This window comes from Aspergillus heteromorphus (assembly GCF_003184545.1).
Source record: "Aspergillus heteromorphus CBS 117.55 chromosome Unknown BO70scaffold_1, whole genome shotgun sequence".
In the NCBI taxonomy this organism is placed as follows: Eukaryota; Fungi; Ascomycota; class Eurotiomycetes; order Eurotiales; family Aspergillaceae; genus Aspergillus; species Aspergillus heteromorphus.
The window spans coordinates 536,242-551,238 of record NW_020290406.1 but is presented as its reverse complement, the minus strand read 5'-3'; the positions used below and the strand labels follow the sequence as shown (position 1 = coordinate 551,238).

Genomic DNA, 14,997 nt, shown 5'->3' with positions numbered 1-14,997 from the left:
GTCAAGCGTGCCACTGCCAACGTGCGGTTCAGCTCCAACGATCTGCGGGAAATCACTCAGCCATACAGGACGTCCAGGGCCATTTAGATTATCCAGGACGTCCAGGTCGTCCGAATCCAGGGAAACGCGCCCAGCATGAAATTAGGTGCCTGACTGTCGTGACAAACCCGGAGACGGGGATGGCACATGATCGCCGGGCCCTAAAGCGGACGCCCCCTTTTTTTCCCACTGGCCGAGGCTGCGCTAGTCCGCTTTCGGCCGCTGCGGGCGTGCCGGAGGCCCCAAAAAAAAGACACGCGGATTGATCCTCCTTCCCTTCCTCCATTGCGAACTGGCCACCGGCTTCCTTCTGCTTCTGCTTCTTCTACTTCTACTTCTTCTTCCCTCCTCTCCTCCCCTCCCCTCCCCTCCCTCTCTCTCCACGCTTCCCTCCAGTCTCTCCATCTCCTTCTTCTTCTTTCCTTCATTTGGACCTCTTTTGTCTTCTTCTCCCTTCCCCCCCTACCCACTCCTCCGCTGTTCTCGGTCAGCATTCCCGCGACCCTTGAGCAAGCTAAGAAAAGGAGGGTTTCGGTGTCTTCGCGTGCATTGTTCCGTCGGAAGAATCCATTGCTTTAACCTGGTATCTCTTGATCGCTCAACATGGAATTCCTGCAAAATCTCCCCCGTCCGACGATCGATCGGCCGTTTGGCATTCACCTATGGCCCATCTTCGACAAGGCGTTCGAAACCGTGGTGGGCTATCCCACCAGCGAATTCCACTTCGAGAGAGGCGTGACGCCCATGTCCACTCTGAATGAGACGGCCATCGCGCTTGTTGCCTACTATGTGATCATCTTCGGAGGTCGCGAGTTCATGAGGAACAGACCCGCTTTCAAGCTCAACACCCTGTTCATGATCCACAACCTCTACCTGACCCTGATCAGCGGAACCCTCTTGGCCCTCTTCATCGAGCAGCTTCTTCCTACTATCTGGAGACACGGTATCTTCTTCTCTATTTGCAACCACGACGGTGGATGGACGTCGCCCCTGGTCGTTCTGTACTACGTGAGTAATGCAATTGGGTAGAAATCGTCTGCTCGGAGCCAGCATGCTGACCCGGAATAGCTCAACTACCTCACCAAGTACCTCGAACTCCTTGACACCGTTTTCCTCTTCCTCAAGAAGAAGCCGTTGACCTTCCTCCACACCTACCACCATGGCGCTACCGCTCTTCTCTGCTACACTCAGCTTATCGGCTCGACCGCCGTCTCGTGGGTGGTCATTGATATCAACCTTCTGGTCCACGTTGTTATGTACTGGTACTACTTCCAGAGCGCCCGTGGCATTCGCATCTGGTGGAAGGAGTGGATCACTCGCCTCCAGATCATCCAGTTCGTCATTGATCTTGGTGAGTAAACGCGACTGCTTTTCCCACGGGGGCATCGGCTAACAGAAAGCAGGCTTTGTCTACTTCGCTTCGTACACCTACTTCACCTCGACCTACTTCCCTTGGGCTCCCAACATGGGCAGCTGTGCCGGAGAGGAATTCGCCGCCTTCTCCGGAATGGCCGTCATCACCTCTTACCTCTTCCTCTTCATCTCCTTCTACATCGTCACCTACAAGAAGGCTGCCAAGACTGGCCGCCCCCGTCGCAACACCGGCAAGCAGGCTGTTATCGACATGGCCAAGTTCGAGGTCGCGGGAGACAAGAGCAACAAGTCGAACGGCGCTGCCGTGTCCACCGGCCGCTCCAACGGCCCTACTACCCGCTCTCGTAAGGCTTAAGTCTTGCGGTAAAACTCTTCTATTCTGCAACCCACTTTTGACCAACTTATTCTCCGTCCGCTGCTCGCCTCACCACTCGTGTTTTGGCGAATACATGGACCGGCGATAATACCGCAACCGCACAGCGCATTTGGATTCTGACCTCGATGCTTTAATCCGACATCAAAAATCTTTATAACTATTTAATGAACGATATTGACGACCTGGTCGCCTTGCTTCGCGACCAGCTTATGCATGTGGCGCCGCCGCTTTGCAGGAGGGTGCAAAGCCAATCCCAGCGAGGGTATGTTGGAGCGGGTGAATTTCTCCCTGAGGATGTGCCAGGCAAGAAGAGACTTGCACTGGCTGCTTCCAGGCTGTATTCTATGTTTTTACTTCTTCGTGCCGTCGTTGATGCGCTGCTATGCGCGGACCTTTCGACGAGCGATACTTTTCCCCGTGAAGTATTATAGACGGTCGGTCAACGTAAATGTAATCATGGTTATGTGTTTTGACTCCTTGATCTTTATCTGTACATAATTGATTGCTTTCGGACCTTTTTCTATCCTCAATGCTAATGATCCGACTTGCACTTCTATCTACGTCCTCGCCAGTACCAGACAGAATAAAGTAACAAGACTGGACTCGGTAATATATCAATAAATCGCATCAACAAACCGATCCATGTTGCCAGTCATGTGCAGCACGACAGTCGCCGATACACATATCAACAAACACGAGAAAATTGACCATATGGCTAATCGTAGAAGAGAAACATTCTGGTAGGTAGAGAGAGGTCCAGACACTTTGGCCAATATAGTTTTTTTTTTTTTTTTTTTTTTTTTTTCCTTTGTTTTGGGGGCGGGGGGAAGCCGGCGGCCTTTATATATGCCTGGACCGTATTGCGATCAAGTAACAAGTTCGATCAGACAATTGACAAGATCACTCACAGATCTGATTGAGATTTGAGATCGAGGGAATGAATGATTTAATGGTTCAATCGGAAGCACTCTGACTCTCTCTGACTTGTGTTGTATTGTGACTGAGAGGATCGGAGTTGCGTTGTTGCTTGCTCCTTGAGGTTATCCCGAGCCGAGAAAGATCTGAATAATGAATAGGTGTATTCATGAAAATTCGATCAACGTTTCTGACTTTCGTTTCGTTTTGTTTCTTTCTTTTTTTTTTCTTGGATAGTTTACAGTGTTCTGTGCTGTTAGCTCTTCTGGTCCAGATTGTATTTCTCTCAGGGGTGGTTATTGTGTCTTTCTTTTTATATCTTGTTTTCAAGCCCTGTTTCTGATAGCTGAAGATCGTCGATCGTCAGTCAGTTTATCAGGGAGTGGATCGATGGTCCATGCGTGGTTGGTTACCAAAGACACCTGGATTCAAGTCATGGGGATGCTTTTTGTCTCGTGCCAGATCTGGGTCGTTGTGTGTGTGTCTGCGTCTGCGTCTGCGTCATAGATTCAGTTGGACGAGAAAAAGGAAGAGGAAAGTTGGGCTTTGTGCGCAGTCTGCGGTCTGTAGTCCGCATTATATTGGCGTCAAAAATACTGAGAGTAGTGTGTATGAGACAGCTTCAGGGTAATTGGTTTCTTGATAGATGTCTCTTTTTTTTTTCTTTTTTTTTTGTCTTTGAGGGGAACTAGGTATCTTGGGAACTATGGAGTGGAGAAAAAAGGTTAAGGGAATTAGGAAGAGATAATGTTAAAGTTCCATAGGATCGGGTCTAAGGTAAAGCAAAAAATGTCTTCTAAGATAGGTAAATACTGTGTAGAATACTGGGACGTGTCAGCCGCTGGCAGAGCACGCCCGGGCATTTCCCAGGTGAATTTCCCTTGATCTCACTCACTTCACGCTTTCAGCCTGACTCACAAGGCACCCGACTCCCTCCACCTACCAGGAATATTCCGAGAAACGTGAGTCGCTCTCTGTTTGGTGAGTACATCCGTATGCTTCTCAAGGATGCTACAGATGCGCCTTTCGTAAACGTTTCGTCCTGACGTTCGCATCATGTCGTGATCTCGAGCTTCTTCGAGTCCACACTCGATGGCCCTCTGCAAAAGTTGCTGATGTTCGTGTTGCATCATTCGGGCTCGCATACTCTGGACGTGTCTGAACGTGTTCAGTATTGTTTCTGGGGCATTTCAAGGAAGACTCACATCGTTGCTCGCAGTGAGGCCCATGATCCATCAGAGGTTGGTTTGATTTACATGGTTGACCTGGGTGGATGGATGAATATGTGGATGTCCTACAGAGTTACCCGGTTATCATCCATTGTCATGGCCACGAGCAACAGAGATGACCTTGGTGTTGTATGGTGATGGTGTCGGCGACAGATGGCATGACTCGAGTCCGAAACACTTCGGTATATCCTCAAGCCCACGCCCAATATCACAGGCGTGCCACCATTGACACCCCTTCACTTGGAGAGAACTCTTCGCCCCGTGATTCAAAAGTTCCTGTCATTGCCTGGCCAATGTTTTGCTCGAGATCCGAATCGTCCTTAGACGCCGTGTTCGTCGCCCACCCCTCGAGGAACGTAGTATTTCCAGTACTCTAATGGCCCAATTATCTTGCTATACAGGGTGTATCCAGGTAACCCGAGACGGGTCATCGAACGCCGCTTGCAACTCCTCGACTATAAGATCGGATTGCTGCTGGCGCGCATATAATCCTGCTCATCGACCTGCGTGTTCCCGTATCATGGCGTTAAACACCACATATCGGAAGCGAGGGTGCTTAGCACATAGCAACGCACTATACTGGTATGCGTGAATTCCCTCGGGGCCGCTTTCAGGGATTAGGTATTGTCGGGGAACTAGTTGTCTCTCCCTCCAGTTCCCTCGCACCGAGTGTAGACATGGGGACCGATGGTAATCCAGATGCGCTTGTCAATGGTTCAGCAATCATCCCCCTTCCCTTCCACGTCCACGTCCACGGGAAGCCACCCACCGTCGACGGCATTTGGTAGTAGTCTTCATACTGACTATGTCGAATCCCGCTGAGTGCTCTGACATGACAAGGACGCTGCCCTTCTCGCCAGATAGAAGGACCAGGCAGGAAGCGTTCCTTTACTCCGCGGTACCATCCATTCAAGGAGAGCTAGAGGTGGTTCACGCACAGCTGAGAGTGCGCGGCATATGACAGAGCAATGCTGCCGTTGTTTCCCTTCTTTCTTTCTTTTTTTTTTTTTCCGAATGAATTTCGACAGCATGAAGTGCAAAACCGGTACATATAAGACGCGCGACTTACTTCTTCCATCACGATACAGGAAGAATGTGTAATCCCATCTGGTCGACGCTGCGTAGTTAGTTTGACACGGTTCCCGAGCATCTTTTCCTCCGTGACCGGTCCGACATGGGTTAGATAGTTGAGAGATAGGATGTTGGTTTTGCCTTCGTTGCATACCAGGCCGTACTACTGCCGACTGACTGAGATTGCCACTGATGTCGGAACTGCCAGATTAAACTCCCCTTTGGCTGTGGTCATTTTGTTAAGCTAGAGCAGTTTTTCCGATGACGACATTGTAATGAACCAGTGAATGGCAATCAGGCGCGCTCGCGGTATATTAGAGTAGAGATCCACTGTACTGTGGAGCGAATGGGATGGAATTGAATGGGAGCGGAGATGAACAACCGGTATATAGTATAGTATAGTATAGCCATGGCCTGTGCATCAGCCATGCTTTCTTAGGACAAGGAGACGTTGTGATCGACGCGGTGGAATATTGATTCATGCCGCCACTGGCGCTTCGCTTTTGCATTTTTCAGGGTGACTAACATCCTTGGTAAAGGGGGGTTGAAGACCGTGCTTGATATGAATTATTAAAGGTAGATGTTCATTTCTTCAGACTTGAAGACGTTTCTCCGCGGAGGATCATCATCATTATCATCCCCCATCCAAGGAGGGGGGAGTATACCCGGAACCAACCCATAACCCATTTAAAATCATGGGGTATCGCAATCAAACCACCCCCCGAAGTCTGAGTTCTGAACATGATCAATGCATAGCCTTCCTCTCTCCTATCAGCATTTGCCCAAAAAGATAGCATTCTCCGATCTACTATAGTAGTAGTAGTAGTAGTAGTAAATTGGATGGAATGTTGTGGGGGCCGGCCCGTGGTGGGTGGTGGGCAAGAAGAGAAGAGGAAGTCGTCTTTCGGGAGTTGAGATCTGTCGGGATCAGAGAGAGGTATAATACAGCCGTTATTATTATTGGAGCCTATCATTCATGACGTCGGATGATATATACTGGACGTGGAGGCTTGGAGGTTTGTATCTGCGGGTCTTCTGGAAGTTGGACCAGGTAGCAAGATTGTTGTGTATAGTAGGAAGAGGGGGTCTGCAGACGGTAGTGGTGGTGGTGGAGAAGGAGGAGGAGGGAGAGAGTCTTATATACCCCAGCCAGATAGGGATAAGTGCGTGCGATGGGGGTAAGGTAGACGAATAGAATGAAGACAATGGGATATTCGCTTTGTAGAAGACTATGGAGGACAGCTAATCACCGGGGTTCGTTGAATGCGGGGGATTGACGCACTCCCTTCCCTTCCCCTTCCTCTTCCCCTATTCAATAATGGATGGCCGCCCAACTAACCAACAACCAACCAACCAACCCAACATTGCTGGGTAAATGATAGTCGGTACCAGGCCAATCTGTAACAGCGACGCCTCGGCTACATACCCAGCGTAAAAGAGAAGAGTAAAAAGAACCCCGGAGATGATCTCTCGGGATCGCGTGATCCCATCCTCGTCTAACATCAAGTCATGACAGATACCTACCGATACCGATACCTCCACTTCTTGAGTCGAGTCGAGTCAGACCCTGTCTAAGATTTGTCATTGAAACAAAGAAGCGATCGGGCCAACCTGTCTCTTAGTGCCGGATGTCCGGAACGAGGTGATTGAAAGAATGGTTCATGTCTCATTATGGTTCATAGTTCATAGCTCATACCAGGGAGGTACCTGCCTTAGGTAGTACTTGGACTTACTACTTACTTCCCTCCCTTCCCCTCGCGTAGATAGATGGATAGTCTTCCCGAAAATCCGGATAAGAACTTAAAAACAAATTAAATTAGCGACGGCACTGGATGGATGAGGATAGACCCTGTCAGCAGTTCGTGATTGCGACTGATTGCGGATCACGCTCATGAACTGCTGTTTGTTGTTGTTGCTGCTGTTGCTGCTGCTGCTGTCGTTGTTGTTGGGATCAAGACCGCGTTTGCAAAATATTGCTATCATATCTCGTGTATGAAATAGATTAAAGCTTAATCTACTTCGGTAGATCGCAATAGGTAGGCGCGGAAGGATTTAACCCCTGAAAAGGGGAGGGGGGGGGGGTTGGAAGTCATGAACGGTGAGTTGCTGCATTGCATCAAGGCAAACGAGAGTAGTGACAATAGGCAACTGCGATCCCTATCTTTCAAATCATGTTAGCGATCAATCAGTCAATCAATCAATCAATCAACCAATGGAACGAAGATCGAACCGAGATGAGGTGGATCAAATACCGAGTCAGATTCAGATCCCGCGAATCGATGGATGTGGTACGGGCCGGGTAATCACACCAATCATACCTGGTTCGACTGCAGAGTTGTGTGGATAGTCCGTGCCATTGCCGTTTGACTGCCGTGCTTTCTTCAAAGCGAGGGTGCAGTAATTCCGAGTTAGTGTAGAAGATTTCAAAATGTGTATGTGTGTGTGTGGTATGTTCAATCGATTGATTCAGTTGGCCCGCTCCAGGGAGACCAGAGTACCTATGATACAGAACAACTCAAGCCTTGCAGTAGCAGAAGGCAGAGGGATGGGATAAGATATGAGAAACACGCATCCAGTGCAGTAAACGACCCAAAAGGCGCCAAAGAAAAACCAGACCATAATCCCTCGCTAATCGAAAACTCCGTTGAAAGACAGCCGTGGACAATTTTCCCAGAAAGGTATAAAACAAAATAAACACGAAACACTAGCCCCAAAATTCTGCAGATTAGGCATTATTTCTGAATGGCAGACTTTCTCCGGCTGCGTAAGAAGCCCATGAAACTCTTGGTCGTTTGCTCCTCCGAGTCCTCGATCTTCGCGTGTTTGCTGCGTCGAAAACTCTTCTTCCGCCGTGCCGTCTTGGCGTCCGGCTGGGCGACATCCCGCGGTTCCACGCTGTGGACGCTCTCCACCTCCGACCGCAGACTGCTGGAGGAGTACAGGCTGGCTGGCGTCGAGCATTTCATGACCGAGTTGCGCACGGGAGGCCGCGGCGGGAACGTGCCCGGCACGCTGGACACGCTGTAGGATGAGCCGGAGCGGTGCCGGTTGAAGGTCGGAGACGAGTAGTACGGGGCCGGGCTTGACGTGCGAGACGGAGGGAGGCTGTAGTCGGAGCTGGCGATGGAGTAAGACATCGAGCTGGATCGGGCGTGGAACTCCTCGGTGGGATAACCGGGTCGTTTGGCGCTCGGAAAGATCCCGTAACCGCTGCTGACAGTCTGCATCGACGGCGGGCGGCGGAGACCCGCTTTGGGTCCGCGGTTCGATGCGCCTTCAGCGGAAGTCTGTGGTCGGTTCCAAGTCATAGATCGCGAGCGCAAGGCCATCGGCTGGGAGGCCTCAGGAACGTCCGGAAGGGCTGGGGCCGTGAAAGGATCCGTATCCGACCGCTTGGGAGTCTGTCTCGCGAATTTGGTGTTCAACTGCAGACTGCCGCGCTTCAGGTGGGCCAGATGGTCGGGGCGTTTGTCACTCAGTAACGGCTGTGATCTAGCGCACTCGTTGAGGGAGTACAGTCCTCCAGATGCGAAGGGGCGTGGTACATCTGCAGAGACCGCAGACATGGGCTCGGGTTCTTCAACCACAGGTCCGTCGGTGACGGGGCTGATTAGGATTAGATTAGGTTTGGTATGAGGTTCCACGAAGGTGACCTGCTCTGCCACGAGCACGTCTGTCTCATCATCCGAGTCCGCCAAGGCCGGGGAAGAAGACCGTGCCGGATCTTGAGGGAGGGGAGACGCCGGGGGCTGGTAGACGGTTGGCTGAAGGAAGATGGGAGACTGCAACGGGGACGTAGAGTCAGGGGAAGGCAGCTCGATGATTACATCGTCGTCATCATCGAAGATGTACGAATCCGGAACCAATGTCGTTCCGCTGCTTCGCTTGACGGTGTCGATAGACACAGGCCGACTTTGTTTGCCTGACGAGTAAGCCGGCAGCAGCCGACCGAACGCGGAGTTGTCCAGGGGAGACTCGGGGGAGTTCATGTTGGAGAGGTCATCGGCGCTTGACTCGGCGTCAAAGGGAGCGCCTGACTTGACGGGCGAGAATGCATGATCGCAGGTCCCCAGTTCTGATTCCGAAGCCTCCTCCTCCTCTGATTCGTAGCGGCGGGGAAGCAATTGCTGATTTAAGTAGTTCAGGTCGAGCGAGGTCGTTCTTGTTGGATACATTTTGGCTGGGCAGTCGACAGAAAGGAAAGAAGAAAGGTGAGGGTCGGGTGGTTGTTGAAGATTAATTGATTAAGCGATTAAACGACCCAATGCGACCCAGGCAGGAGGTTAATAAAGAAAGAAAGAGAGAGAGAGATTATATGGTCGGGAGATAGCTGAGGGGGGAGATGGCGGGCATGAAGGGTCACGCACGTAGCAACGAGGAAAGGGAGGGAAAGAACGTGAGATGACGAGCAAGATGAAGAAAAATAAGAAGCCAGGGGAAACAACAAACAGCCGGCAGGAGAAAAACGGATACTAGTAGTTATCAAATATACCGGACAGGGACAGGCAGGGTATATTGACCACACGGGATGGCATGCTCGAAACGAGTGGATCCGACCCTGGGGGTTTGTCTTGAGCGAAGCCACCGAGAAATGCCATCGGATCACACAATCTTTCGGAGAGGACGGACCACCCTGATCCACTGGGGAGGGGGACAGCGAGCAAGTCAGAGGCAGGCAGGATTGCAGGGAAAAGTAACGATGCGTGACACGTGCGCCACCAGGGCAGCTATCTAGTCATGCACATAGTACATGGTACATGGTAAAGGTAATACGTACATGGCATCGCTTCCTCCTGGGAATCCAGGACGAGCAGAAGGGATCCCCGCGGGAATGGAGGACGGAGAGAAAGGTAGCGCTTACGTCGCCGGTCATCCTTACCTGACTCTCCTGCAGCACCAAGAGGGGTCCGCTGCCTCAGGATCCTCCAGATCCTCACGATCAGGGGACGAGGGCAACCCTTGCATGCGCGGTTCCTGACTAAACCCTGGCCCGGAGCAGCAATGATAGCCGTGTTTGGCGTGCCCATGGACTGAGATTCGGGCGGTTAGCCGGTAATCAGGTACAGAGTGCTATCTCGCATTGGCTACTGGGGATGGAGGAGTCCAGCGCCACGGGACAGATATTGGATAGTATCAAGCATACAGCATACGGTAGGACCGGAGGGGGGAGGGATTAGCTTTTGCTAGGCCATGAGGGACAGAGCGAGGGGAAAGAAATGAACGAATCGGACATGTCAACGGGGGCATTCGGGGAGGGGGAGGTCAGTGCTTTGGGGGGAGAAATCATAAATGGGAGGAGAGGAGAGGAGAGGACAGCAGAGAGATGGCGGCCACATCTAGATTGCGCCCAGGGGACAGCCAATCACGGGGGTGGGTGGCGCCAAGCGTTGGGGCCATGTGGGTGGTTCTGCATCCGGATATGCATTCGTGAGCTTGGATTTTGGTGTACTACTATTTACTAGTCTACACAGGACTACAAAGTACGACCAGCCAGATACTCAGTATCTGCTAGTAGATATCTAAGTTTACTAGATACTGTCAAGAGACCAAAAATCGGATGTACACAGTATCTACACAGTACAAATTAGGTAGTAAATCTACCGTGTAGTACATAGTAAGTAGTAAGGTAGGAATAGTTAGTCGGTGGTAGTAAATTACTTAATCCGAAGAGGGTCTCTAGAGCGTTGTTGCCGGATCCACTGCAGAATTCGCAGTGGACTGTGGAGAAAGGGAGAGAGCGTCGGCATCCCCTAGTTAACGGGGGCACTAAAGCTCTTTAGCAGTCATGCGCTTGCTAATTATTGAGACGTCGACTCTATAAACAGGCACACCGGCCGGAGATGATACGGCGCACTGATCCCATCAGTCGATTAACTCGGTAGACGGTACCCGATCTCGATGGGATGGATGTGAAGGGCCATCCATGTCACCACCACCACTGACCGATAACGACCTTTCTAGTTTCCGTTCGTCTCACTTCTCACCAGGAACCAGGAACCGTTCCCAGCTCCCAAGCAACGCCGCTGCTCCAGACCAGTGGAGCATGTCTACTTAATTCAAACACGCCAGACGAACTATACTACCACAGTAAGTACACTATCCTTCCCGCCCGGCGTTCGTCGCTTTTTCTTGGGTTTTTCTTTTCTTTTTCGCCCGTCCACTTTTTTTGCCCACAACCCCCTTTCTCAGGTCGTCCCCTCCATAGCCCACTTTTTGAGACCCGTTCATGCCGTGATGGATCCCACCGCCCGGCCGGCGAATAATGGCAGTTTTCTTTTTCCCTCGCTCTCTCTCTCTCTTTTTTTTTTTTTTCCTCCAGTCATTTGAGATTATTTGGGAGTCTTGGCCGCCCGCGCAGCAATAGACCGCGAACCTCCCTGCAGCTCTCTCCGGGTTTCGGGGCCTCGCAAGGGAGCGAAGAGCTGCTGCTGCTGCTGCTTCTTCGGCCCCGTTGGCCTTGGGCAATACTCAACTAAACTCAAACTAAACTACTTACGGACCCCTAACAAAGTCACTAAATGATCGGTGAGGTCATCGGTTCACCATGGTAGGTCGTACAGGAGACAGCAAATTAGACACGCACCCCATCCAGCAATACCAATTTGGGGGGCGGGGACATCAACAGACCAGGCATCATTATTGTTGTTGATCGGGGTATCTATCTACTCCGTACGGGGAATGCCTCAATGCGGTGCGAAATAGGTTGGGCGAGGATCCAGCGAATCCATGGGGATCTCCCCCGCCGAGGCGGTTGGAAATCATCGGCGTCATCGGTCGGTAGGGTACAGTAGATTAACGATCGCCCAGACGAGTCACGATTGACGGATCAACGTCGGATTTCGTCGCTGTCTTTGTCGCTCGCTGCTTTGTCCAGTCCCCAGTCTCCACGGTCACGGTCAGTAGATAAACTCCGGCTCCGACTTCGCTCTACCTGTCCAGCGAGCACCCTGTAGAGAGATCTAGAGGGAAAGGAAACTCAACGGCCGAACCTAGTAGTACTCCGGATCCTTATGCAGGAACGCACGCAGCCACCGGTGGTTGCAGTTTGAAACAGCCGAGCGGCATGGAGGGGCCAAGGAATGGCGTTTTTTGTATTTGTTTTGTATTTTTTTTAACACGCTGTGGACGTGCGTAGAGTCGAATCGAGTCAAGTCGTACAAGAAAGAGTCATCAGAGACAATATTTGATATGATCGTTCTAACCAGGTCCAAGCCCAACAAGTCATAGGTAGATAGGTAATGAGCCCTGACGGGCGCATGTGGCTGGATGGGAATGCAGTGTGACTGTACTCCGTACAGCGGAGTTGGCACAGCACGGAATACTAGTACCTACCATACCTACCTACCTTATCTCGAGGCCTGTACGGAGTAAGTAGGTGAGTGAGAGGAAGTATATTTTTAGCTCTATTGCTCCTCCTCCCTTGCTGATTTTTATCATGCTTACAGATTACAGTCAAAGTAAACTTCCCCAGCCAAAACAGAGCAAACACAATCATTGCTGGTCTTCGCGCCCACTCACTACTCAAACCTGCCTGCCTGCTTGCTCTGATCAACACGGTCAATCATGATGCAGCGAGTAAGTACATCAGTGCCTTGAAACCTTCGAGGATGCCAGTTTAAGTACTCCGTACAGAAAGGTAACTTCCCAACCTCACTATATATAGATAGACTCTCAAACCCTGATGTCGGAACACATCATCGTACGTATCATCTGCAATTTACCCCAACCACCCAATTCCGTCCGGTCAGATGAACACGGTCGGGTCGGGTCGGTGTCGGTATGGTATCTCGACGTGGCAATCGAATACTATGTAGTAAACTTCCTTCCCAGTCTGGATGAGCTCTCTCCACGCGATACGAACCACCTTGGTCCTACCTACGTAGTACCTTACCCCTGGATGACCAAAATCCTCCATTGAGCCCTTCCCCCAGACCAGGCCAGATACCTACCTTCAAAGCCACCGAAATCCTTCCTGTTTCCAAAAACCCAATTGCCCTTCGCAATCGCCCGGGATATTTTCGCAAACCGCGACCCCGTTCGAATAAGGTGCGGTGCAAGGCCCGATCATGAAACCGCCACACCCACAGTTCGAGCGTAATTTATTCGGGTGACTGCAACCTCAACCCTAGCTCGCGGCAGACCTGTACGACTGCGCCTGCTGGGGGGGGGGGTGAAGATGGGGTACTTATCTGCGCGGGATGCGACAAACCAAACCAAACCAAGCCATAGTAGACAGTGGTATACCGTATTGTGCCGGGTTGTAGTAGTAGTAATAGTAGTAGTAAAGGTAAATGTCACCTAGTGCTGCGGTGGGTGTTTCAGGTTTGCTATATATGGGTGCCACCAGTGTGGCATTGTGAAACTCGGAGAATAATATTAACCTTTTGTGCGCTTATCTATCTACTCCGTATATCCACCTCCCTCTCTGGGAATGGGATTTAGGCTCTGGAGTTCTGGTGGGTGACTGGTGACAGTTGCTAACGGTTATCTGTAGTGTGTGGACTGCGGACTGCGGACTGCGGAGGGGAAATGAAATGAAATGAAAGGGAAGGGAAGGAAAGCTTGGATCCCTCCCTCCCTCCCTCCCTAGTCTACTTATCTGAGGACAACGACGGGTCAGATCGAGATGATACCGAGGTAACACCTTCGTGTGTGAAGTAGTTACCATGATCGGTCTCACCTCACTTTCTCTCCTACAGTACCTCTTACCTACCTATCCATCTAACTACCTAGCTGGGGGGATTTGTTTTCCCTCTCAGGAGACATGTATACGCGGAGCACCTACCCAGAGCGGGGATACTCCGTGCAGGCTCACTCAGCCAGACAACCCGGGAGAATAGTAGAGAAGCAAGTAATTATAACTCCTCGGAGCGCATTCCAGCAAATCACCTCCACGACAATGACATGATTCCAATCCCCAGCACCAGCACCAGCAACCCCGGAAACAGAGTCCGGATTAAAATAGACGGACCTACCTAGTAGATACTCGGTCCATACGGATCCGACTTTCATCCGAGTGGAGCCAGAACAAGAAAAAAATTTTAAATAGTAACAGGTTATTATATCTACCCAAGCTTGTCCAAGTTTCCGAGCCTAAGGATTCAAGGAAGACGGAAGCACTGCGGAGGGAGAAGGTGGTGGGGAGGGGGGAAGGGGGTAACTATTGAAGCCGGCCCCTCTGTGTGGCCGGCACTATCGACTCTTATCCCTGTTTAGTGTTGATGCCGTTGTATGACTACGGGCTAGGGATATAGGACTAGGATGGTGGTGGTGCCGATGCAAGACCGTTACTAGTTGCTACTTTAGTTAGTTGTCTGTCTGGTGGAGTCGGCCGGAGCGGGATGACAGGAGCATGACAGGTGTGGGTGGGTAAGTATAGTACATAGTATGCCTATTGCCTAGTTAGGGGTAGGGTGTGGGTGCCGGGCCAAGACAGGTTGGGTAGTGAGACGTGAAGAATCTGATGAATGGCATGTTGTTCCTTCCCTTGGTCGGAAGGGACTAAACTAGATAGATACTAGAGGGGGCAAAGGCAAGTTATGTGCGAGGGAGTGCCAAAATGAAAATCAAGGAGGGGGCCGAGGGGCCGATCGGGAAGGGGGGTTGTGTGTTAATGTGTTTACTCTCCCGTAGTCGAACGTTGACCGTGTCAGTTTGGCATTTGACATTCTTGTGGTGTCTTAAAATTTATGCTTATTGACATTCTTATAGTATGCTATGATGTTATGGAGGGTGAGGAATTCTAGACCAAGGGAAGGAAGGATGACATACTCACCTCACCTCCTTGATGGATAGTACACTTCCTTTTGGCATACTTCCCTACTCAATGAACCTCCTGTCAATTCCGAACTCAATTCCGAGGGTTATTCCACACTCCTTGAAACGTAATGGGTGGGTGGTTCTGCGTTCTTGGGAGCAGAAAACTTGCTTGCTGTCTTGCTGTCTTGCTGCCCGATCCCACCATGCCCATGGCCGATCAATCCAGGCACCGAA

The 14,997-nt window shown here is 51.0% G+C and overlaps 4 protein-coding genes across 4 annotated transcripts; 1 reads left to right on the top strand and 3 right to left on the bottom strand.

Annotated features, from left to right (window-relative positions):
• Positions 1–90: 90 nt before the first annotated feature.
• Positions 91–616, bottom strand: BO70DRAFT_3719 (uncharacterized protein). The gene has a single exon (XM_025544824.1). The coding sequence runs from the start codon at positions 531–533 to the stop codon at positions 201–203; it is 333 nt and encodes a 110-aa protein (XP_025403873.1). The 5' UTR covers positions 534–616; the 3' UTR covers positions 91–200.
• On the top strand, positions 544–1,885 carry BO70DRAFT_3712 (elongation of very long chain fatty acids protein). The gene is made up of 3 exons (XM_025544786.1): positions 544–1,047; positions 1,108–1,390; positions 1,443–1,885. The coding sequence occupies exons 1-3, from the start codon at positions 643–645 to the stop codon at positions 1,766–1,768; spliced, it is 1,014 nt and encodes a 337-aa protein (XP_025403872.1). The 5' UTR covers positions 544–642; the 3' UTR covers positions 1,769–1,885.
• A 3,652-nt stretch (positions 1,886–5,537) lies between these two features.
• On the bottom strand, positions 5,538–6,070 carry BO70DRAFT_3702 (uncharacterized protein). The gene has a single exon (XM_025544723.1). It carries the CDS (start codon positions 5,976–5,978, stop codon positions 5,589–5,591), a length of 390 nt encoding a protein of 129 aa, XP_025403871.1. The 5' UTR covers positions 5,979–6,070; the 3' UTR covers positions 5,538–5,588.
• Positions 6,071–7,553: 1,483 nt separating this feature from the next.
• BO70DRAFT_3695 (uncharacterized protein) lies at positions 7,554–9,455 on the bottom strand. The gene has a single exon (XM_025544684.1). The coding sequence runs from the start codon at positions 9,177–9,179 to the stop codon at positions 7,737–7,739; it is 1,443 nt and encodes a 480-aa protein (XP_025403870.1). The 5' UTR covers positions 9,180–9,455; the 3' UTR covers positions 7,554–7,736.
• Positions 9,456–14,997: the final 5,542 nt, after the last annotated feature.

Coding starts and splice junctions, on each gene's coding strand:
- BO70DRAFT_3719 (XM_025544824.1), bottom strand. CDS start 533: ATGCTGACCGAGAACAGCGGAGGAGTGGGTAGGGGGGGAAGGGAGAAG.
- BO70DRAFT_3712 (XM_025544786.1), top strand. CDS start 643: ATGGAATTCCTGCAAAATCTCCCCCGTCCGACGATCGATCGGCCGTTT. Junction 1,048..1,107: donor CCCTGGTCGTTCTGTACTAC/GTGAGTAATGCA, acceptor GACCCGGAATAG/CTCAACTACCTCACCAAGTA. Junction 1,391..1,442: donor CCAGTTCGTCATTGATCTTG/GTGAGTAAACGC, acceptor AACAGAAAGCAG/GCTTTGTCTACTTCGCTTCG.
- BO70DRAFT_3702 (XM_025544723.1), bottom strand. CDS start 5,978: ATGATAGGCTCCAATAATAATAACGGCTGTATTATACCTCTCTCTGAT.
- BO70DRAFT_3695 (XM_025544684.1), bottom strand. CDS start 9,179: ATGTATCCAACAAGAACGACCTCGCTCGACCTGAACTACTTAAATCAG.